This window comes from Thunnus thynnus, chromosome 10, assembly GCF_963924715.1.
Source record: "Thunnus thynnus chromosome 10, fThuThy2.1, whole genome shotgun sequence".
NCBI lineage: Eukaryota > Metazoa > Chordata > Actinopteri > Scombriformes > Scombridae > Thunnus > Thunnus thynnus.
In genome coordinates this window covers 1,818,229-1,842,972 of record NC_089526.1, presented here as the reverse complement: position 1 = coordinate 1,842,972, position 24,744 = coordinate 1,818,229, and the positions used below count along the sequence as shown (strand labels likewise).

Here is a 24,744-nt window from a genome sequence, read left to right as displayed (position 1 = left end):
GATCACAAACAGTGTATGGGAGCGATGCTACACCTCACAGTCTGGTAGTGTGATAATGTACAAACCATAGTGGTGAAACACACTGGAATAATAACACAGTGCAGCAGTGTTTCTATCAACCAAAACATTATAAACTGCAAGAATACTAATTCTAAAAACACACATATTTCTGCAGGTATGCAGATAGAAATAAACCAAAGTCAGACCTGCGTTCATAAAAGGATCAGCAGTTAAATTTGAACTGTTATTTTTTGAAGTTATGTTACAGCTCATGATGCAACAGTCACTTCCTGTTAACATAGTTCCTTCTTATTGCACCACAGTACACGTGTGTCCTAACAAATGATTAATACATCACTGAAGTGTTTACTGGATAAACTTTACGTAGAGCGAGACGAAAACAGAGTATGTGCAGCCGAGATCTTTATCTGCCGTTTCAGTCGATGTTTACGTACCGAAGCTGAAATACAAAACCATAAAAGTCTCAGCAGGTTGTCACTTTGATGACAGATGATCTGAAGTCTCCTTTATTACTCATTAATGTACATCCATTTAAACATCACAGTCACAAGATTGGCTGAAAAAATTATCACGATAAAATGTTTCATTTCAGTCGATTGATAATTATTGATAATTATTGCTGTGTCACGTGTCGATGGTGCGACCGAACAACACCTGTTAAATGATTGGCTGTTTGCGTGTCACTCGTAGCACGCTCCATTATCAGGGGATATGATGGGCTGTTTATGACCCAGCGAGGGAGCACGCTTGGGCTTTGTTCATGTGACCTTTGCTTTCCTTTGTTTAATCATTATGTGCTTTCATGGCGGTTTGCATTTAGTGCATTTAAGTTAAACTATTGAACAGTTTTCTTATTGCTATTGATGAAGAGTCTATCACTGGTACATATCGGTATCGTTTTATTGCCCAGGCCTTGTGAAAACTGCATCTCATTACATCCATGATCGCTCTAATTCTCCTAATCTTCATGGTTCTTCAGATGTGGTGGAAACACAAACAGGAATGCACCAAAGGGACTTTTGTTTTCTTAGCAAAGGGACACAAATATCCTCTATTTACATATATGGGAGAAGAAAATATCAGGACTTGATATACAAAGAAAATCAATAAACAAAAATAAACCAGTACTGCTGCTGTGCTCTGCCTGTTAATCTGGACTAAACCACATCAACAGGACCACAGAAGAAGAAGAGGAGGATGGATTTAACTCTTACCAGTGACATTCTGGAGGCACCAGCTTCCCGAGCTCTTCTAGAGACTTCTCTGAGCGATACTCCTACACACACACACACACAGGAGGAGGACAGAGTTATCAAAACAAAAACCAGCTGGAGCGGTGCGAAAAGTATGAACGAACAAATAGAAAATACATTCCATCCACTCACTCATACATACACAACAACACACGACCAAATGTGCAGCAGACTACTTAAAGATTCACACTGTAAATGTCGGCTCATTGTTTGTGGTCCCAAGAATCCTTCAACATTTATGAGACACTAACACACACACATACAGGACTCACCTGGACAAAGGCAACTGTCACTACTATTATAATGGCCTGTTAGGAGACAGAAAGGTAGCTGGTTAAGCTTCAACATCTGACAACTATTTAAACCAGTAAAACCCACAAAGACCACAGTGATGCGAGCCAGAATCTCATTTATATTCAGTCACCCAGTAAAGTCACACAGTGGTTTCAATGGTTTATCCATGTTTTTAAATCAGTCAGATTTAGTGACGTAAATGAGTCTTAATGTACTGCTGTAGTTTATTTAGCGTCATCTTTGTTAGACAAACTACATAAACACATCTCGACACACCAAATTCATATGTAAACAGTATAATGATGATGTGACAGCTTCTTGTGTGGCTGTTCAAAGGATATTTCCAGTTTTTTTAGACGTTTTGTCCATAATTTCTATCAGCAATGGTGGAAAGATCTTCTGCTTCACTACATTTATTTGACCGCTTTAGTTACTTTTCAGATCAAGATTTTACATAAAATAACATTTGGTTCCCAAACTTGTGGCCTCTTACAAAACAATCAGTGTGTAATTGTCTTTGTCATGTTTCAGATGTCCATGAACTGTTTGCAGACATATTTCCCCTCACATGGTTTCAAATAAGTAACTGTTTAAGGCCCAAAGAGGTAAAACTCTCCAATATTTCACAAAAATGCAAAGATTTAAGAAAAGTTTTGAATGAAAATAACCAAATTTATGTAGCAGAACTGTTTTTTCTTCTTTCCTGTCCAATCTATCATCTCTAGACCTCTCAGATTTATCTTGTGACCCTCATGAAGCAGTTCAAACTAGCTCCTCCTCCAGCAGCTACAACAATAAAATGCTGCTAATGCATTGACTCATGTTCAGATATTTTGATAATCAGACAAACTTTCTTTAATGTTTCCCTTTTTCTCTCTTTATCCTGCGCATTAGCAATGTAATTATTCACTGCAGCAACATTTCCCCACTGGGATTGGAAAAAAAAAAAAATCTCATCTTATTTTTCCCAAACAAGTATCTACATCTTCTCTGCTGCTGCTGACGCTGCCATAAGTGACTTTTTCTAATAATAACTTTAAGAAGTGCAGGTCTCTGAGGTGTTTTCAAAGGGAAGGAGGGAAAAAAACAAGAGAAGCGTGGTTGAAAGTGTGTAACATACCACAGTGATGCTGATGGCATCATCAAACTGGTGCATGAGAACGCTGATGACGGCCGACGCCAACAGCAGCAGGATGAGAGGGTCTTTGAACTAGAGAGAGAGAGAGAGAGAGACAGAGAGGTTATGACATCAGTGAACGAGGTCGGTCACAATATAATGGATGATCAATGACAGCGACCTATATTCTGATTAAAGTGCGTTCTCCCATTTCTATCCTTGTGGGGACCATTCGGAGATCATCCTTTGAAAGTGAGTCTATGTTAGAGAGTGTGGACTTCATTAGGAAATAGGTACATTTTTAGGGAGTGAGGACATTTTTAGAAAGTAGAGACATTTTATTAAACCGAGGACATTTCTTGAAAGTAAGGAAATTAATTAAAAAAAAAAAACTGGAATATTTTGAAAATTCTTGACGTATTTGGAAAGTGGAGACATTTTAATAAAGGAATGACATTTTAACAAAGTGAGGACATTTTGGAAAGTGGGAAGACATTCTTGAAAGTGTGGAAATTTTTGATAAATTAGGACATTTTTACAAAATTGGGCCATTTTGGAAAAGTGAGCACATTTCTAAACGTGGACACTTTTTAGAAAATGGGGCCATTTTTAGGAGTGAAGACACTTTGGGGTATTTTTGCAAAGTGGGGGCATCTTTGAAAGTGAGGACATGTTTCGAAAGCGAAGACATATTTTAAAGTGAAAGCATTTTTGGAAAATTGGGGACATTTTGAAAAGTGAGGACACATTCTTGAAAGGACATTTTTACAAAATTAGGCCATTTTAGAAGAAGACTTTTATGGATAATGGGGACAAGTACAAGTGTGTGTGTGCGTGCTTCTCGATGTGTGGACAAAGTGTCAGTCATCCGTAGCGAAGAGGCGGAGCTCATCGAGTAAAGCAGGCCAACAGTTCCAGCTCTATTTTCAGCTCCAGCATCCAAATGACCCGGTTTCCACGTCGACGACACGACTGAACGCAGAAGCGGCAGGAACTCTTTAACTCTTCACTGTTTAATCGACAAACCACAGAAACTCCTACTATACATCCCCAAACTCACTGTCACTGCTGTCTAACATCTACATGCTCACAATACAACATGATGCACGCTGGAGTAACTTCCACTGACACAGAGACATGCAGAAACTAGGGTAAAACAGTTTAACTGCAACGAACCTCAACCATGAGGCAGGTCTGTGGTGTTCATTAAAGACAAACAGACATAAATCACATAATCCTGCTTTTATTGTTTCTGTTGGATATAAAAGTATCCACTCTTGTTGTTTACACACAGTATTAAAGGGATAGTTTGCATTTTTTGAAGTTGGGTTGTGAGTAGACTTTCTCACTGAGAGACCACAGTCAGTAAGGATCAGCAATAACACATCGCGCACCACCACACTGAGCACTGGGACCCCCCAAGGATGCGTGTTCAGTCCCCTGCTCTTCTCCCTGCTGACCCACGACTGTGCACCAAAATACAGTTCCAACCACTTCACGTCAAGTTTGCTGATGTGACAACTGTGGCGGGTCTCATCAGTAACAATGATGAAGCAAACTACAGAAAAGAGGTGAACCAACTGGCCACGTGGTGCAAAGATAACAACTTTTCCCTAAATGTACGGAAAGTAAAGGAGATTGTTGTTGACTTCCGGAGAGCCCACACCCAACATCCCCTGCTGACCATCAATCATTCTGCTGTGGAACGTGTGAGCAGCACCAAATGTCTGGGTGTGACCTCTCCTAAACTAACAATACTGCATCACTGGCAAAGAAAGCCCAGCAGCGTCTCTACTTCCTCCGGAAACTAAAGAGAGCAACAGCCCAGGCATCCATCATGTGCTCCTTCTACCGAGGCATCATCGAGAGCATCCTGACCAGCTGCATCATTGTGTGGTTTGGGAGCTGCACTGCCTTCAACCGCAGGATCCTGCAGCGCAGAGTGAGCGTGGCTGGGAAGATCATTGGTGCCTCACTCCCCTCCCTCCTGGACATTTACAACATCCGCCTGGTCCACAAAGCAACCAGCATCACGAGGGACCCCACCCATCCCTCACAGTCTCCTGCCATCTGGGAGAAGAAACTGGAGCCTCCGAGCCTGCTCAAGACTGCTTAAAAGCTTTATCTGTCAGGCTGTCAGGATGCTGAACTCTCTCCCCTCTGCCTCCAACAGCACCAGCCCCAAGACTTTTTTATATAAACATATACACACACACACCTACACTCAGTATCAGCCACTTTGTACAGAATACTACTGTAAAACTGCTGCTAATTACTCACCCTGTGGATAAGGTATTACTTGCACATCTCTTTCATCACTATTTGCACTACATTTATTATCATTACAGTTTTTGTTCTTGATCTGTGCCTTGTTATTGCCACCCCTCCAACCTCCAGCTTAACTTATAAATATTTAAATTCTTGGTACTTTTTTTTTATCCTAGTATTGTTAAACCCTTTGTTATTTTGTTTAGTCCTTGACCTACACCAAGCTCTAAAAGAAACGGCATTTCAATCCTCTATATGTACTGTACATATGACAGAATTGACCATATAGATGACTCTCAAAGCAGCTTTCGTTCTATCCTTCTCTCTTCCGTCTCCTCCTCTTCCTCACTCCTTTCCTTCAGTCCTCTGTATCCTTCTCTACTTCTTTCCTTCTAGGTTTCTATATTTAACCTTTCTGTTCTGTGGCTGCTTACATAGGCCTCTCGTCCTTCCTTCCTCCGGCTGGTTGGCTCAACAGCAGCAGCAGCAGTTTCTGTCCTGGTCAGAGTTCATGTGGACAAAACTCCCCCAGGCTGCTTCCATTATTTAACCGCTCAAATCCGACAGACACGGCTCCTACATTCAGCTTGCCTGCTAGAGGAAAGCTCCGACTTTCTAGTAGTTTTTTGTACCAAATGAAACACATCCTGGGATAAAAACAGAGTATTTACAACTGTCATGTACTGAAATCTGACTTTAAATGCTTGATGCAGGACTGAGTCTTTGATCAGATGGCTCCTGGTTTCAAGATAAAGTTTTTTATTTGAGAACTTTAGCTACATTTTGTTATGAAAAGGATTTTGTAGGAGAAGTAGGAACGTAAAGAAGTTTAGTTTTAAGAAGATTTGGTTTGATCTAAAATACTGCTTAGAGATATTGGGGATGAAACTTAATTTTAATCCATTTAATTTGTGTTTTTTCAAGATATATCACAGGATACAGTTTGGCATCAGTGTAGTTGAGTTATTCTTTCTTCATTAGCTGTATTAAAGAAACTTCATTGGAAATCCACATATTCAACTACACTGAAAAAACGAAAAGTATCAGCGATTGAAAAGAACAAAGTCATATTCCAAGCAATAAGTACATAAAAAACGTGGACTTTAAATTTTAACGTAGTTCGAGGTTGTTTTGTTTTTAGGATGTAAGATAGATAATAATGACACCTGGGACATGATGTTAATGTGGTCAGAATCTAAACCAGAATCATCTTTATTAGCCAAGTATGTTTACACATAAAAGGAATTTGACTGGTTTAGCGGCTCTCAATGTACTGGAACAGAATTATGTCACAACAATCTCCAGAAATATGCACAAGAATGACAATATACTGGTGAACCAGTTTCTGTGAGCTGTAAACAGGATATAAATAGTGCAAAGAAGTAATTGTTGTATTGTTGAAGTTGAGGATGGAAACTGTATTGAAAGACTTATGTATGAAACAGGTTTATGTCTGTTTATATTTGACGCACTTCCTTGAATTTGATCAGATATGAAGATATTGAGTTTGTTTGTTTTACATGTTGGATGAAGGTGTGTGTGTGTGTGTATGTTTTTTCTTTTTTTTTTGGCTGGACCAGCCATGGACCGGCCCTGTAATCCCGAATGTCTGTCACTGACTGACTGAGTGATGAAGTTGGAGTTTCCCCGTTAGCCATTGCTTTTTCAAAATGAATCAGCGCTAACAGTTTCTATTACATCCTGAGGGAAGCGTTTACAATGGAGCCCAAAGCACAGCTCCCTCTCAGCAGGACAGAGGTCACAATTATGCACATTGACCACACATGGTCCAGACTTACAGTAGGTTTTGACCTTGTTTTCCTGTCTTGTTTTGCGTTTCCATTGGGGTTGAGGGTTTCTGTTTTGTAGATGAGGGAGGGGAGACTGCATAAATTGGGGAAATCTAAATAAACTCAAAAAAAAGAAGTAAGAAATATTGTTTTTGTATCAATGCTGAAAATCAGGTATAGTATTAGCCTAATTTTCGATTATTTTTTCGATTAGTCATTTGTAAAATAATGAAAAATGTAGACCACAGTTTCCAAAAGCCAAAGTCACATTTTCAGAAATCTTGTTTTCCCAAACCCACAGACATTCTGTTTACAATGATGTAAAAAATAGAAAAGCAGAAAATACTAACAATTGAGAAACAGGGATTACTGAATGTTTGACACTTAAACATTTTTTAAATAGTTGATTAATTATCTGTCAATCAATTGTTTTAGCTCCAGCCTGAAGTTGAAAAACTTAAAACAACAAATATCCAGAGAACGACTGACAGTTAAAAACTTTTCCCCCTTTGAAACATTTATAAAAAAAGGTGAAATTGTCTGAATCACTCCTTTAAAAATATAACTGGTGTAGCTGTCGCTGTTATATCCTTAAAACCAGACATTATGTTTATAATGATTAACAGAGCAGGTTTTACTGATTGTGAAATGCTCTGTTTATATTATGATCTGTGACAGAAGATATTTAATAGATTAAAAAAGACTGATGCAAGCCCTCGTTACAGCAAAGACATAAAACCGTTAAGATGTGGCTGGATGACTTAATCAGCTGCTCACAGTTAGAAAAGATTTGATTTGCTTTCAAAACAAACTCAGTTTAATAGAATTTGGCAAACCCTCATTAAGCACTTTGCGGCTTAAAATTAGACGACAAACCATCTATAACATTTCACATTATCAGAGACTTTTCTTCTTTTTACCCTTTATTTCTTTTTCAGTTTATTTTGTTGTTGTTACTGTTCAAGTTTTCTTTTTCAATTAGTCATTTTTATGATGTACTGACTGAATATTGAGTGGATAACACATCATCTGGCTTTATAATTGTTAAACTGAGCAACAACTGACTCACTGTCTATGTAGAGCTGCAACGATTGGTTGATTAATCGATTTGCTGCCAACTATTAAATTAATCACCACCTATTTTGATAATTTATTAATCATTTTGAGTCATTTTTTAAGAAGAAACTGTTCAAATTCTCTGATTCCAGCTTCTCAAATGTAAATATTCTCTTGTTTTTTTAGTCCTTTATGACAGTAAACTGATTATCTTTGGGTTGTTGACAAAACCAGACATTTGAAGACGTCATCTTGGGCTTTGTTCGACAGAAAATCTGCATCAAAATTTGCAGCCTTAGTCATTTATTTATGAACCAAACTGCTCAATAAAAATATCTTTGACAAAATAAGGCCTGATGCACAGTATGTGTTATGCAACTATCATGTTTCTTCCATCTGAAGGCTAATATCAGCTGCAGGACATATATGTGCCATTACTGTGAGTCATTTCATCGGTGTGTCACGATAACACAAATGTTGTAAAAACACAACAGTCAATAGTGTCTCCTGTGATATTCTTAGACGTGTTGCTGCTCTTGTGTGCAGTCAGAGATCACACCGTGTTCCTGGTCATCTCGCTTCTCTCTCTCTCTCTCTCTCTCTCATGACAAAACGATGACACTCTGGAACATTATGAGCCTCCAGACATTTTATCAGGCACGAGATAAAAATAGTATTTTAGCTTCATCCAGGAGCTGCGTTCAGGCTGCTGCTGCTGGATGTGTGAAGGGCTTCCTGAGACTCAGCTGCAGATAAGAGTTTCAACATGGACTATCAGATAAGCGAGCGAGGGCAAACTGCCACATACGTTCTGAAAGTAAACACCACAAAAGGGTAAACAAATATGGATTCTGGGCCACACATGCATCCAACAGAGATTACTGAAGGGCCTCCCAGGTACGGGCCCAGCGGGGGCCTGAGGGGCCCCACAGCCAGAGACTCTGAAGTGACAGTTAATATAATTTCTCTTTGACTTTCCAAAGTCCTCAACTAAAAGTAGGCTCACATGTTTTTTTTGCCACTGATCCTGTAATACTGAGTATCTGCCCATAGCGAGTTTGATTTATTTTTATCAACAATATTTTGGGTTATTTTCTCTACATAACACAGCTGCACACAGTGTATTTATGCTACAATAGAAATGTAAATGTTTGATAGCAGAATAGCTCATCATGAAGAAAATACTGAAGTTTAGGTGCAGTTTGAAACCAACAGCTGCACTAATGATTAACCTGCAAAATGTCACTGAAAAGACACAAAATAAAACAACCACGAGTGACGCAAGGTGAAGGGCTGGTAGGGAGGACGGGGGGTCTTATATATGTTTATGCTCAGGGGCCCATTGTCTCATAATCTGTCGACTTTAGAGAGGGAAAGAATAGACTGTCACATGTATTAAAGCTTTACAGGATGTTGGTTTGGAATCTATGTCATAGTGGTTTTCCCTTTGTTACAGAGCCTCAGAATATAAATATAGACCAGGAAATGTTCATGTACATGTACAATGTTCCCTTTGAATCACGTTTCTGTATCAGACATATATTTATATATTTAAATGTTGTGCGTGTGCTACCTGTGAGATGTATTTCTTCCATAGCGGCTCCTCTTCACTGATATCAAACTCGTTCCAGCCGTGGTAGTTCCTCCTCCGGCTCACCTCCTCCTGGGTCAGACCCCGCTGCAGGTCGGCCTGCCGGCACCAACAGAACAAAGCTCGGTTCAATATTTTAACTTCATTCTCAGACAGAAACCTTCTAAACTGGTGACAAACGGGGACAAGTTTCTTGTTTAAACCTCAGCAAGTACCTAGACATTTAATATGGTCGTGCATCAGATGTAGTACAATCTAAGAATATACAACACTTTGTATTTAGCTAACAGTCCAACACTTCCCCTGATTGAACAGATGGAGAATTCATGTCTCAAAACAAAACAAATTACTCAGAAATGCAATCAACTGGCATGTCAGTGGTGCTATACATGACACAGGACAGTTTTTATTTTATTTTTAATGTAAGTTTGATGCAGATTTGTCTCAATCTGGGTAAAAGGGCTAATATGACATCTGTTAGATAAACAGAGAGATATCATACTGATGTCGCTTCATTTGATCCTTTTTTAAACTGCAGTAACTTTGTAAAGCAGAAAATGGCACCGCAGATTAAATCCTTGTGTCTTCATAAAATATTTGGTTCTTGAAGTTTGGTGAACTAGAGACTACTCACAGGGCTAACCGCTAACGCGCTACCGCAGGTTAGTCATAATAGCTCTCAATAAGAGGCTGTTTTCTTTTCTCTGTACCAGCTCATTTACTCAGCTGGTATTTTATTCACCACTGCATTTAATTATGAGCTTTTGCAGATGGGAACACAAAGCCAACAAGCTCACTAGCAAGGCACCAATTTTAATTTAACTTGTATTTTGGTTGCTGACGTCTTGTGCCTGGTCCACAATTCAGATTATGTGTCAAAATATTCACATGAAATAAAGTAGTTTCTCTGTAGTAGTTCACATAGTAAAAAAGGTCCACTGCTTTTAAACATTTGTCTCTTCAGGATGTACAAATAAATATGATGGTAAACTTCTGGTTGGCTGCGTACCTGCAGGACACATGAAACTTCGTTGACGGGGAGTTCACTGGCTTTTTTGGAGGTTAGTACCGGGACCATGGTCTCATCTTCACTGGAGGGGTGTCTCTCGGAAAGCTGCGACACAAAACACACAGAAAAAACACTTTACTGAAACAACTTCTTCCTTCACAGAGCTGGAGGACATTTATCTGCAGAGGAGAAGCTCAGAGGAGCAGACGGGACAGGTTTGTCTCGACAGTCAGGAAACTTCAACTGATTCAACCAGCAAAAAAACAATGAGAGCAAACAAGTTATAAAGAGTTTGTAGAAACTGTGGTAGACACAGTTATATTGTCTCACTGAACATATTTGTTTCATGGTATGTTTGTATATTTGTTTGTTTTTCTTGTGAGACATGAAGATCTGCAGATTGTAGAGCTGCAGCGATTAGTCAATCATCTTTTTGGTCAAAATGCCAAAAATCTGCTGTTTCTAACTTCTCAAATGCTTCTCAAGGATTTTCTGCTTTTCTCAGTTTTATATCGCTGTAAATATCTTTGGATGTTGGACTGTTGGTTGGACAAAAGAAAACATCTGACAACATTTAATAATGGAATGTTTCACTATCACCTGATATCGCACACAACTAACGATTAATCCAATAAACCAGAAAATAATCAGCAGGTTGATCAAGTTCACAGCAGATTGAGCAAAAGAGTTTCAACCAGAAACAATAAACACTATCAATCAATCAATCAATCGATCGATCTGTTATTACATCGCCAGACCTCAGCAACCCGTTTCCAACAGAAAAACGATTCAACACCAAGTGACATGTTATATCGGTTATTGATTGTGTCTCAGAATTGAACGCATAGCAAACAACATCAAAAAGTCAACATCAAACAACTCGATCCGGCTGCACCTGCAGTGTTATCACAGCGAAATCAACCTGCAAACACAACTTTATATCAACAGTCACTAAGCAAACCTGGAAATCAGAGAAGATCACAGGAATCTGGTTACTTCATCTGGGAGAAAGCAGAACATTTATGTGTTGGTTTACTACAACAGTTCTGTTACTATTATTCATACTGCAAAACAAACGTACAACATGTCTGTTTAGTGTGAAAAAGCTAAAAACAACTTTCAGACGGTCTTTGGTGTCCAACAGCTTCAAACAACCTGACTATTAACACGCATGATGATGATGATTTCCCTCCAGAGAGGAAGGAGGATGTAGAGGAAGCTGAAAGCACCCTGGCAGCATTTTTAAGACAGCAGGAAACAAAAAGGATGAAAAAAAAAACAAAAACAAAAAAACCTCTTAGGGTGTAAAAACAGAACAAAGCTTCTCTTCACTTTCACTCACAATGAAGAGAAAAAAAAAAACCTTCATTACTTTGTCAGCTCATTTTTCATGTCACAAAGAAGAGCTATTAACTCTTAAACAGTGTCTGTATCCTGGGGGATGTTTTTTTTTTTTTTCCTAGGATGGCGACGGAATTACCCGCCCACTCACTCTACCTCAGACTGGCTGGTACTTGTTGCCTTCGTCGGTTAGGGTGGTTGGGTTTAGGCATGAAGAGCGAGATGGTCAGGGTAAGAGTATCAGAGTCAGCCAATCGGGAGGCAGAGTAGGGGGCGGGCCATCCTAGGAAATGTAAACTCGCCCGGGGGGGATACAGTGATTTGACAGGCTGTGGGGTTGAGGGGTTGTGAGTGGATGAACTTTATCTCATGAGAAACACTGACAGGAGGACGGGTCAAGTACTCAGGTCATGTGACTTCATGCCAACATTCTAAAAGCTACTCATCATCATGTGTCAAAACACCAGCGAACAAGAACAAAGACTCTGGACATGAGATACACGTTGTTACTTCTTTCATATTTATTTTATTTTGGAGTGATTTTGTTTTATAAGCTCATCTTCTAACCTGTGAGGCAGATCATTCATACAGACTCAGATCTCAAGGTTGAGTGTCAAATTCAATCAGGTCGGGTCTGAAAGGGGGCTGGTACGGTCCGGGTTCAGGTCTCAGGACTGTTGAAGCCTCATTTGCTTCAGCTGAACTTTAAGTACTGTTGATTTTACCGTCCGTATCTGACAGTAGAGATACTCTACGCTGGTGTTACTTCAAGGTCAGCATGCAGAGGAGGAACGACTGCAGCGACTGATAACTGGTGTGAGTATTGTACAAACCAGTAAGGCTGTGTGTACTTGCTGCTGGGCAGGGAGAGAATAAACTTGTGTTTCTGTCCTGCAGCTACAGCGGTGACTGAATTCCTGGTATTTCTCATCTACTTTCAATATTTTCATAGCCAGAGTCTGAAGAAGAGAAAACTATGACTAAATGCTGAGCGCTGAAAAGCCTTCAGCTGGTGGATCGTGTGTGTGCGTGATGGAAATTTCCCACCCCGGCAGCTGAATGTGATAAATAAACAAACTTAATCAGCGGCATGAAAATTCAGCAGAGCAAAAGTTTTCAGTAATGATGGATGAGCAACCCGGGTTGATGCAATAACCTGAGCTGCTCGAGCCGGCGGGATCACCGCAGGTTCAACGCTGCTGAGGTGAAACGCAGGTGGAGACATGTGATACCTGTGAGGAGTTCTCACATTTTCCGTTCACCACATTTCACAAACAGAACAGGAGCTTCAAACGGTCACACAAACCTGCCGGCGGATGCGAATTTCAGACCTGCTAAGACCTTAAAATGTCAAGTAAAACCTAATATTGAAGACCAGTTTCCTCATCAATATTAAAAAACAGCAAAGTGCAGCAGTATCACAGTGTCTGCAAACACAAAGATATTTCTCTTTAGGAAACTAGTGCAGGAGAACAAACATTATTAGTCACCGCAGACCAGCTGGAGCCAGAACCGGAGGAAAATGCTGCTAAATCACTTCTCTAATTTAGAACAAGTTCATACCGTCCAGTAAACGAGACAAAGACACAATGATGCAGATATACACACCAGACAGATGCCTCACTGCTTTTAAATATCCAAGATGAAGTATACATGTTAAATAAAGATCTTTGACTAAATCAAGCACAGCGCATCAGATCAAAGATTAATAAAACAAGGCTGAGAATCTCAACAAGCATTCAAAGCTGAGGAAAACACTTCGTATCAAGGTTCAATACATTAAAATCACATCTGACGGAGCTTCTCCAGACTCTCCATGTCTAATTTTACTGTTCTGGGTCTTTGTGTAGCGTCCATCCATCCAACTGGATTTAAGGATGCAGCAACACAACGTTAAAAACAGATTCCAGGGACCTGCACAGGTTCTAATCAAATGAACCAAAACTACTCATTTAGGGGTGAAAATGAAAAGTGAACACACTCAAAATGTTGATTATAGTCACAGTATGAAGTAGATGAATATACAGAGTCTATTATAGTCATCTACTCCACTGTAAGTACAGTAAGTAGGTCAAAGAGATCCAGCAGACATTTACAGGCTGTTTGGGCAAACATGTTTAATACTTTTATCTTTTATTTTCACTTTAAAATAAGCGGTGAAGATATTTACGGTTCCAGATGCCAGTAATGAGGTAGGTAAATAAAATGTTATGACCATCGTCAAAACAAAACCGTTAAAAGAAGAATTTCCTTTCTCTTGATGAATCAGCTGATATTAGATGCAGATATATCGGTCCAAACTGCAGTACAGACATAACAAACTAGGTCTATTTTTCAACTAGAAGTGCAACAATAAGTTAATTAATGAATCGTTGTTTGTTTATTACTACTATTTTGATAATTGATTCATCGTTTGCTAGTTTTCAAGCAAAGATACAGAATATTCACTGGTTCCAGCTTCTTAAATGTGAGGATTTTATTCTTTTCTTTGGCAGTAAAACTGATTTTCTTTGGATTTTGGACTTTTGGTTGAATAAAACCTGTAATTTGAACATGTTACCTTGAGCTGTTTTAAATTAAAACAGGAATTTTTCACTTTTTTTCCGACATTTTAGAGACAAATCATTTAAAACTGAAAGATTAATTCATGATGAAAATAGTTGCAATAATATTTTCAGATATGAAATGTCCTGATTAGTATGTCTCTTGATTACAATTCTTTAAAAAACAAATCTTAAGGATCCATATCAAGATTGTTGTTTATTTGTACTCCAACAATTTAGCTCTGAACTCTGAGAACAACTCTTCTTTTTTTATTCCATGCATTCTTCTTCCTACATTACCCACAATGCAACTACAACTGTCAACAGTTGGGTGGGAGTTTGTGGTGTGTTATGCTAGTAGCGGCTAATGTAGCCTGGAGCTGCTAACCTCCAGCAGAGACGAGGAGCTACAGAGGTCTGCTAACCTCATTATCAAACTTATAGTCTTCAGCCCCAACCGACTTAAGTGACATCATCAGTGACATCATCAGTGACATCATCAGCCCCTCTGGATACACAAAAAGATTTATACTTTTTTTTTTTTTTTTTTTTTTTTTTTTTACACACCTGGAAACACACACTAAGGTGGACAATCTGCAGTTCAATTTTAAAAATCAGCCAATATACAGTTATCAGATTATTTCAAACTCCTAAATATCGCTCTCAGCATCAGCCTCAAACATCTAGTATTGATCGGGCTAAAATATCCAAGTAATCACCTTTGATCAGACCGAGGCCACGAGCAAGAAAAGACGATTCAGCTCTCTTCAGATCAAAGCATTAGCCGACACTCAGCCTCTTAGCATTAGCTGAGCCACAGGTGGACGTCCAGGATCTCCTCGCCTCACTATGCAGACTCCTCACGAGGCCTGAGTCAAACAAACACGACAGACAGCAGCATCCACATCCTCCGCTGCCCTCGTTCCTTTGAGCAAACATCCGTACTGTGCTTCAGAAAGCGTCCTGTGTGGACGGAGGGCAGAGGTGAGGCCTCCTGTGAGGAGAGGCTGAGAGGCTGAGAGGATTGTTTCTGAGCGAGCGGAGCTTAGAGGAGGATCCCGGATAAAGAATCCCAGTTTGCCCTCTTTAGGACGGGAGGACGCTGCAGTCGCAGGCTGACTGTGGATCCATCTGCACTTTACTGTTAATGTGAAACAAGAGAATGTCGTATTCTTGTATTCTAATAACTTTGGTCCTCTGACTGTTCTTCTAGCTGCATCATCATCAAAATTTCACTTTGTCCAATATGTTTATGACCAAATATCTACCAATAACAATCCCTTAAACCTCTGCTGTACTTTGTGTTTAGTGCTAATTAGCAAATATTTAAAAGGTGCAATGATTTAGGGCTGCAACTAACGATTATTTTCTCGTTTGATCTATAAAATGTCTGCAAATAAGCCCTCTAGAAAGTGAATGAAGAGAGGGAGCTGCGGTATGGAAAACAAAGCCAGTGAAATAAAGTGTTATTTTTTAATTGTTTCATGTTGTTACGTTCTAAAGCAGAAATAAATAACCATCAACATTCTTACTGTGGAGACAGATGCTCTTAGTTCCTCTGGTTCCAAATTACCTGGAACTTTTGGTTGAAAGGGGTCTTAAGATATTTAAAAGTCCTTCAACTTTGAATTGATCTATAAAATGTTGATCAGTGTTTCCCAAAAAGTCCAAGATGACGTCTTCAAATGTCTTGTTTTGTTCACAACTCAAAGATCTTCAGTTTACTGTCATAGAGACTAAAGAAACCAGAAAATATTCACATTTGAGAAGCTGGAATCAGAGAATTTAATTGTTTTTTTCTTTAAAAATGACTCAAAATGATTAATCGATTTGCAAAATAGTTTGCAATTAATTTTCTGAGCAATTAATTTTTCAGTGCAGCTCGACAATGATTAATCAATTCATAATTAAAAAAAAAAAAAAGACAAACCTTTGCTGGTCTCAGCTTCTTAAATGACAGAATTTGCTGCTTTTCCTTCTCTTAACACAGAAGCAAACTGAGCATCTTCGGGTCTTGTTGGACAAACTGAAATGTTTGATAAGATCACGTCGGGCTGCAGGAAGTTGCGACAGGCATTTTTCAGAGTTTCGTTGTAGAGTCGAACAAAACTGCCAAACGTCACTTTGTTCCAGCTTCTCTCTTTTGACATATTAAAGTGAACATCTTTAGGTTTTAACAGCCTCGGACTTCAGGAAACTGTTTTGGGAGTTTTCACAATTTTTTTACACTTTACAGACCAAAAACAAATCAATAAAGACAGTAACATTGATTGGTTGACTGATTGACTGATTGATTGATTGATTGATTGATAATGAAAATGGAAACTGTTTTCGAGACTACTTACGGCTTTGGATGTTTTAAGGATCTGTTGGCTTTTTAAAAACAGAAAAGAGAAAACAGATTCAGAGACGTGACAGACACGTCAGTGTTTCCAACAACGTATTATAGTGAATTAATACACTTACAATAGATTTAAACTTCAGGGAAAATGACAAATGAGTTTCTGTCAGACTCAGGTGACGACCGACAGACTGATCACATTGTTTAATTAGAGCAGAATGTCACAAAGTCGACAGGAAATAAAAACAACAGTTTGCACAAGTTGTGAAAAGTAAAAGGAGGAAGGAAAACAAACGGCTCCATCTTACTGAGTAACAACTTCCTAGAGGAAAACACTGAGGGTGACTGGTGCTGATTAGACCTTATCAGAGCTTCCTTTGACAACAAGCAAGTACTCACTTGTGCTGCAAACAGCTTGTCTGAGTAGAAAAGCAAGAAAACCAGACACAATGGAAACAAAGACAAAGAGATATCGAACATTTACAGATGTAGTCTCACCTGGAGGACACACCAGTACAGACTTTTAAGTACATTCTGTGAAAGGTCAAATAATCCTTTAGTCAAAATATACAGACTTATAGAGAAAAACAGAGCAGATTGAAGCCCTGACTTTTGACTTGCAGGCAGCATTTCTACATACGTTTGCATCCAGTTTTGACCGTGTTTAACATCCGACGTCATAACAGGATATAGATAACAGAAAATAGAAGAGCATAATATGTCTCCTTTAGATAGAGATAGTCTGTTCAAACCCTTTTTAATAACTTAATAATAATAAAATATCTGTATATGAGATTAAAGCTCATAAAACTTTATTAGACTGAAAGGAGAAAGCAGGTTATGGGCTTAAAACTGACTACATCCTGCTGACATCATGGTGCAGGTATGTGAATATTTGTTTGTGTGTGATGTCCGTTTCAGACAGGATACGTACTGTATATTCTCATGTAAAAGCTGCTTCTCTCTGACACTGAGGTAAACACTATATATTTACACAGAATTTACATTTTAAATGTTTCGGGAGCTTTTTGGGAGAATCAGTCATCCTACACCTGGTCTGGTGCACACCGCTACCTTTCTATAAGTTAAAAACTTTAAAAAATCCCATGAATAGATATCTAAAAAGGTCCTATTTTTCCTGTTTACCCGGGCCGGGTGATGTGAACAGGCCTCATTTGACTGCTTAATATAAAATATGCAAAAGTGAAACAAACAAACAAGTGGAAAAAGCAAATCATGAGTGGACCAGGTCTGAGACGGAAACCAGTCAAACTGCCTTCACTTCACTCTGTCCTCATTACAATCTGCAGGATTTATCATCTTTTCCCAGTTGTCCCAATTAGATCCAGGTCAAAGTCTATTAGCTGGTTGAGAGTCGGTGCGGGCTGAGTGCCAGATCCCTGCAGACACACTCATATTTCCATCACACTCTCACCTCCACATTGCGTTTCTATAAAGCACGAGAGACAGACGTGATCAACAGACCGGGTAGTAACGGCTTTATGACCAGGACCTGACGACATACACACCTACAATGTCAATATGTAGGTGTGTATGTCTGGATATAAACTCACGATCTACAGCGGTGAAATGAACAGAAGAGATGGAGGGTTTTGATATCCTACAGTTAGCTTCAGGCTCAGATCTGGTAAAGAAATCTGCATTTTAATAAAAGCATCAGAAGCAAACTGGGCACCAACTTCTCCCAGCCTGTATGAGGCTGTTATACTGGGGCCTGCTGAAGACTATTAATCTGATCTATTGATCTAACTATTAGTTTCCCAATCAATCTTTTTGTCTATAAAATGTCATAAAATAGTGAAATTAATTTAATTTCTTGTCTTCAAATGTCTTGATCAACAGTTTCAAACATATTCAGTTTATAATTATGTCTGACAGAAAAGCTTTTGTTGGTTTAATGTTGGTTAATATGAGAAGTGAAGTAGTTCAACTAACTAACAGACTAAACAGTCACCACATTAGCCAAAAAAAAAAACAAAGTGATGATTTTTTGTTTTTGTTTCAGCTACAGTCTGATTGGATAACAAAGTCCTGACATGTAAAGACTTGTCAGAGGAATGTGGTTATAACTTGTCATAATGACTTAATGACAGCTTATAGTCTGTAGTGATCCGCAGTAAAACCCAGCAGGGACGATGACGCTAACAAGGCTGACAGGATTCACTCAAACTAGGGATGCACGACATTGGAATTTTTGCTGATATCCGATACGCCGATATTTTCCGACTCATTTTCGACTCGATTGCCGATACCGAGTTTAATCTCTGGTCTACACTCTGAAACAGACGGTGGCAGTAATGCAGCTAATACTCTGGTAGCCAACTGCTGTTATAAACCAAAAAGAAGAAGTCTTTTTCAAACAGAGTGGTACATCCGAGGTGTTACCTATCTGTGCAGCCAAACGCAGCAGCTCCTCCACGGACTGTTTCACCCCGACAGTCCGGCTGCTTCTTCCCACTTTAACCTGAATAACAAGTCCGGGCTCGGCGCTCCGGTTGGATCCACATGGAGGGCCGAGACTAGGTGGGAGGCACTGAGCGCTGATTCCCAGTTTGTTATTCTGGTTAAAGTGGGAAGAAGCAGCAGGTGCAGCATATCAGGCATGTCATATCAGCAGAAATATTCATTTTGGGAAGATGTGGATATTTAATTTTAAAGCCTTTATCAGCCAATAACAATGACACACCGATGTTATGATGCATCTCTAACTGAAACCACATTCTTATGAATGAGTAACATCAGAAAATACAAAGAAAGTCTGAGCGTCTCTGAACTACAGAACATGATGTTACACCCAGATAGCCGCCTGCCTTTGTTCTCCGATCACCAAATAAAAGATTCAACAGTGCTGCAAACATTAAAGCTAAAACAGTTCATGTCCTTTTTCAATTAAATATGATCTATGTTATTTTCAACTGTTGCTCTGCCAGAACAAGAAATATGAACTCAGCATCAGGGTCAATCCAGACATATTTCAATATGTCAGTAACGGCTAAAAATGATCTTTTCTTTACTCTGCTTTGTTTTGAGTTTCTCTCCTTTATAAACAGTCGTGGCGATGAATCAAACTTCTTATTAGAGCAGGTATAGATCAGTTTGTAGCTTCACTGGGAGGGTGAATTATTGATCCTTACAGTCCATCAATAAAACTGCATCATATCAGAGATAAATACTGGCAGCTGCTCTGTTTACAGAGCTGCAGCGATTAGTCGATCAGCAGAACATTAACTGGTAACTGTTGATAATCCAATAATCGTTTCATTCATTTTTTAAGCAAAAATGCTAAAACTTTACTGGTTTCAGCTTCTCAGACGTGAAGATTTGAGGCTTTTCTGTGTCGTACGAGATAGTTAACTGAATATCTTTGGATTTTGGTCAGATTATTGTCATCTTTGACAATAGAAACTTGTGACGGTCAGACGTTTTACAGGCCAAACGATTAATCGATTGAGGAAAAAATTGGCGGATGAATTGATAATGAAAACATTGGTTAGTTGCAGATCTATCTATTATAAACCTGTTTATGTAGAAAACTGTTTCATTACATCTTTTGACATTTACACACGACTGCAGACGGAGAGAAATCAACAGTAGAGCTGCGACATTTAGGTGATTAAATGATTAGTTGTCAACTATTAAATTAATCAGCAACTATTTTGATAATTGATTCATCGTTTTGAGTAATTTAAGAAAGAAAAAGTCCAAATTCTCTGATTCCAGCTTCTCAAATGTGAATATTTTCTGGTTTCTTTAGTCTCTTTGACAGTAAACTGAATATTTTTGGGTTGTGAACAAAACAAGACATTTGAGGACGTCTTGGAAACACTGATCAACATTTTTCATCATTTTCTGGCATTTTATGAACCAAACGATCAATCAAGAAAATAATCAGCATATTAATCAATAATGAAAACATTGGGTGGTTGCAGCTCAGCTCTAACAGAAACCTCTCTCTGCTTTCAGCTGCCGGATCCGTCTGAAATGAAAAACACCTGCTCTCATGTTTCTGATTAACTTATTTCCGTCTTGTCGGTGGCAGAAGCTTCAGAAGGGTCCAGAAGGATTACAGGGAGACACTGAGTGGATGTTTCCTGACATATAACGCTGCCAAACCAGACTAACAGGCTGCTGCGGAGGCCGTTCATCAGCGTGACCCGAACACTGACACGAGCAGAGTTTAATGGAAGGAAGCAGCAGCGGGCTGGGAAGCTGAGAGGATGCTGCTCTACACAAACAGGAGGAGCGAGTGGACGGCGGACACACGAGACGGAGACGCACATCTGTCTTTAGCAGGTACATGACGAGAACAAACACACCACGCTCTGCCACAGTCTCAGGGTTTAAGGTGGAGTCAGTCGTTCTGGAGAAAGATTGTTGATATTTGAACTCAACAGCCAAACAAATACGGCCTTCCCTTCAGGGCTCGGATGTTAACATGAGGGTTCATTTCACGTGAAGACAACAGTCCGTCCATACACGCCACCTCTCAGCACTTCTCACCCATCCGTGCGTGTTAGAGGAGGTTTTTCTCCGTTAACTTGACACTGACTTACATCCTCCACCGCTGTCACGAGCTGCGTCGAGCAAACATTCAGCTCACGCAGCATGAGGGCAGTTCACCGGCTATCAGGAAATGTCCACAGAGGCTCCGCTGCTCAGTGTGAACGAATGGATGCAAAGTTAATAAAAAAAAAAAGGGGGGTTACACTCTCCAGTTTGCCAGCCCTCCCCCAGCGTTCAGCGGGGTGCTGGAGTGTCATCACAGACACAGACAGCTGCTCTGATGACCTCTCCCTGCTCTGTGCACGAGCACAAACCCTCCCTGTTGCTGATTGGCTGGAATAGTGTAGTGAGGCTCAGGTTGAGCCACTTTGCTTGTTTCCCCATTTACAGAGCCAAAGCTGTGTATGAACAGCACACACACACAGAACAGACAGCTAGCAGACCGTGAAGAGATTTTCACTGGAAAAAGTGTATTGGGTTAGAATTGCTGACTGCACCTTTAAATGAGAGGGTTTTTTTAATGTGATTCACATCCTGAACGCCGCCTCAGATCCTGGTTATGGTGTTATTGTTCGAGATAAGCTGCTTATATGTGTCTCTGTGTCCCACTCTACCAGGAATAAACAAGATGTTAGCATGGCAACGGAGGCGACACACACACACCGGTGAAACCTACAGTCAACACAACAACAGAGTGTTTCTCGCTGTACGGCTGAGTCATTCACATTAATCCAGTATCACACAGCTCATTACTGTTTACATGATCTGGAGGCTGCTGAGAGCTTTCAGATGCGGAGATGTTGAGTGATGTTATTGATGTTCACCTATTCAAGTATGATTTAGTATAAGCTATGAAAATAATAACAAGTGCACATCACAAGCTATTAAAACAAACCTCAAATAAATGAGAATGTGAATCTTTGGGAATTGATTCTTGGGTGCACAATTCGATTCAGAATCAATTCTCGATTGGATGAATAGAAAAGGAGGCTCTGTTTTCAGTCTCTTGCTCCAGTATACTGGGTGCCAAACCATTCATGCACTGAAATACAACATGGAACATAACTGACGGTTAAGATATACGGTTAACTGAATAACCAGTTGCAATGCAACAGACTGAGGGGGAGGCAGACTGCTCTGCTGTGTTGCTCCGTCAGCTCCGAGGAAAGACATCGCTGCCCGACACGCTGAGCGGCTGCAGGGTTTCTGAGCACCGAGTTATTTTCTTCACCTCACCGTCGGTTTAAGTTATTTCATGCTGCAGTGTTTGTTGGTCAGTTGGTCTCGTTCGTTACTGCTGGAGTTTGCTGCTCCGCTAACGTTAGTCTCTGAGTGAGTGTAGAAAGTTCACAATATGTTTCATGTTTGTCTCGCAAAGGTAATTATTTAGTCATTAAGTCAAAAAATGCTTGTAACTGCTGCCTGTTTTGAAGATGAACTACGAGATAACTCCAGCATGTGCTCGCTGTAGACCGTCCAGGTGCTGCGCTGCCCTCACAGTTGAGTTCCGCCTTTTTCATTCTGTCAACATCATGCTATTAACTAACATTTAAAAAACAGATTTGTGAATCGATTCAGAATCGTCCGCATAGCGACGCATCTTAGAATCCAGAAATTTCCGCAACCCTTCAAATGTTACGTATTCAGTTTAATATAAATCAGAGGAAAACACACAGATACATTTGACAAGTGGGAACCAGAAAATGTTTCGATTTTATACTTGATAAATGGAAAACTGATTATCAAAAGTGTTGGATTCATTTTAATCCATTGCCCTGTATAAACAAGAAGCTGTAGTCTTCCAGGAATTATCCACTGTCGGGCTGCAACTAATGGATATTTACATTAATAATTAATTAGACAATTGTTTTCTTGATTATTTGATTGTTTTTTCTATCGAATGTCCTAAAAGTCCCATTTTATCCAAGTAATAAGTAACAGTCCAAATCCCAAAGTTGTTCAGTTCACTGTCATATGACAAAGCTGTAGTCTTCCAGGAATTCACCACGGCCAAGTATACAATGAACTGCAGAGTTCCAGGAATTATCCACTGCCCTGAACTAACAATGAGCAGCAGTGTTCAAGGAATTAAACTCAATTTGGAAAATTTTCTTAAGAAATTACCTCAAAATGATTCATTGGTTGTCAAAAAAAAGTTGGTGATTAATTTAATAGTTGACAACTAATCGATTAATTGTTGCAGCTCTAATTTTCTGTCAATCAGCTAATTGATTAATTGACTAATCGTTTGAGCTCTATTTGGTACCTTTTCAGAAATATTCATAGTTCAACTAATAGTTGCAGCTATAAACATCTTTGCCGATTAATTTTCTGTTGATCGACCAATCGATTAATCTAATTATTGGAGTTCTTATTAATAAACGCCAGGAAATAACAAGCTATGATATTAACTGTTTAGCCACACTAACTTGATGTTGCTGTCTCATGACCAGGATCCTACTGGTCGTATAATATAAATGTTGAACATCAGGACAACATGTCAGGGAGCAGCTCAGCTCAGCTCATCCCCCGCAGCATCACGCACACTCCCCGCAGCATCACGCACACTCTCCGGGACGTTTATGTTCATGTTAGCCACAGTTAGCTCGCTAGCTGCCCCCCTCCGCCGGTTAGCTAACAGGTTCAGTGAGACCCAACATGGGCGAACAGAGCCAGAGACAGTGACTCAACATTTTATTAATTCAACTATAAATGTGCTGGAGAGACTCGTCCACAGCCATGTCAACAAACAGCCATGTCAGCCCCGGAGCTCATAGCTGGCGTCCCGCGGTGACAGCAGCAGGCTAACAGCCGAAAACAGATCTCCACTCCGGGATGAAACTCACCCAACAAACCTGCCGCCCGCCTGCCGCCCTGGCCGGGTATCAACCTCCGGAGGAGTCGGTGTCACTAATGTGACCGTTTCATGAACCGGGAGGAGGATTCTGTCCCGTAATGACTCTATATTCTATAAGGGAAAAGTCAATAAACGTTAAACTTACCAGCAGCTCCCGTTTCTTCAGCATCTTCCGTGAAATCCCACCGCGGACAGAGTCCATCGTGTCAAGCTCACTGACGGCAGCCGCCATGGCACTTCCGGACAGAGTTTCAAAATAAACGCCGTGTGACGACGCGATGTGCACCGGAAATAAATTCTCTTTTCAATAGGCTATGTTATTTTTGTGTAAAGAATTTTTAAAAATTATATTCAAGGATAAATTTCAAGAAAAAAACAACAGCAGTACATGATAAGCAACAGTACATGGAGTACAAAAATTGATCCAGAGCAGAATTTTTAAAGTCCCGTCCACTCAGAAGCTTCTTGTTCCTGGAGCTGGACGTTTGATCCTCACTGATGGGTGTCTGCAGACTGAAAACTGGGAAAGTTTCTCTGAGCTCACTGAATATCAGATTTTAATGGGCGGGCCTACAAGCAGGATTTTTGACATCACAGCTAGTTTAGAGCCAATCGTGATCCAGTATGCAGCTGACACAAGTGTGATGTGTAAACTTGAAGCCTCCAGTGCACAAACACTGAGAATGGACTTTACAGTGGTGGAGGAGACATCTGGTGCCCAGCAGGAAAACTTTAGAAA

At 39.8% G+C, this 24,744-nt stretch overlaps 1 protein-coding gene across 6 annotated transcripts in view; it reads right to left on the bottom strand.

Moving 5' to 3' along the window:
* Positions 1-24,744, bottom strand: part of atp2c1 (ATPase secretory pathway Ca2+ transporting 1) — a 323,636-nt gene extending 298,892 nt beyond the window's left edge. For 3 of the 6 annotated variants that reach the window (XR_010930282.1, XR_010930281.1, XM_067600368.1), the window contains exons 1-6: positions 24,151-24,744; positions 10,400-10,504; positions 9,373-9,489; positions 2,689-2,778; positions 1,547-1,582; positions 1,236-1,297 (exon numbers count right to left, since the gene is read on the bottom strand). Coding sequence is in view for 4 of the 6 variants with exons in the window: in XM_067600368.1 (XP_067456469.1) it covers positions 1,236-1,297; positions 1,547-1,582; positions 2,689-2,778; positions 9,373-9,489; positions 10,400-10,504; positions 24,151-24,237 (497 nt within the window). In the remaining 2 variants the exon portion in view is untranslated. Of the gene's footprint in view, positions 1-1,235; positions 1,298-1,546; positions 1,583-2,688; positions 2,779-9,372; positions 9,490-10,399; positions 10,505-16,213; positions 16,453-16,628; positions 16,650-23,994; positions 24,120-24,150 lie in introns of those variants that run through there. The other 3 variants (XM_067600371.1, XM_067600370.1, XM_067600369.1) reach the window with 3 other exon arrangements.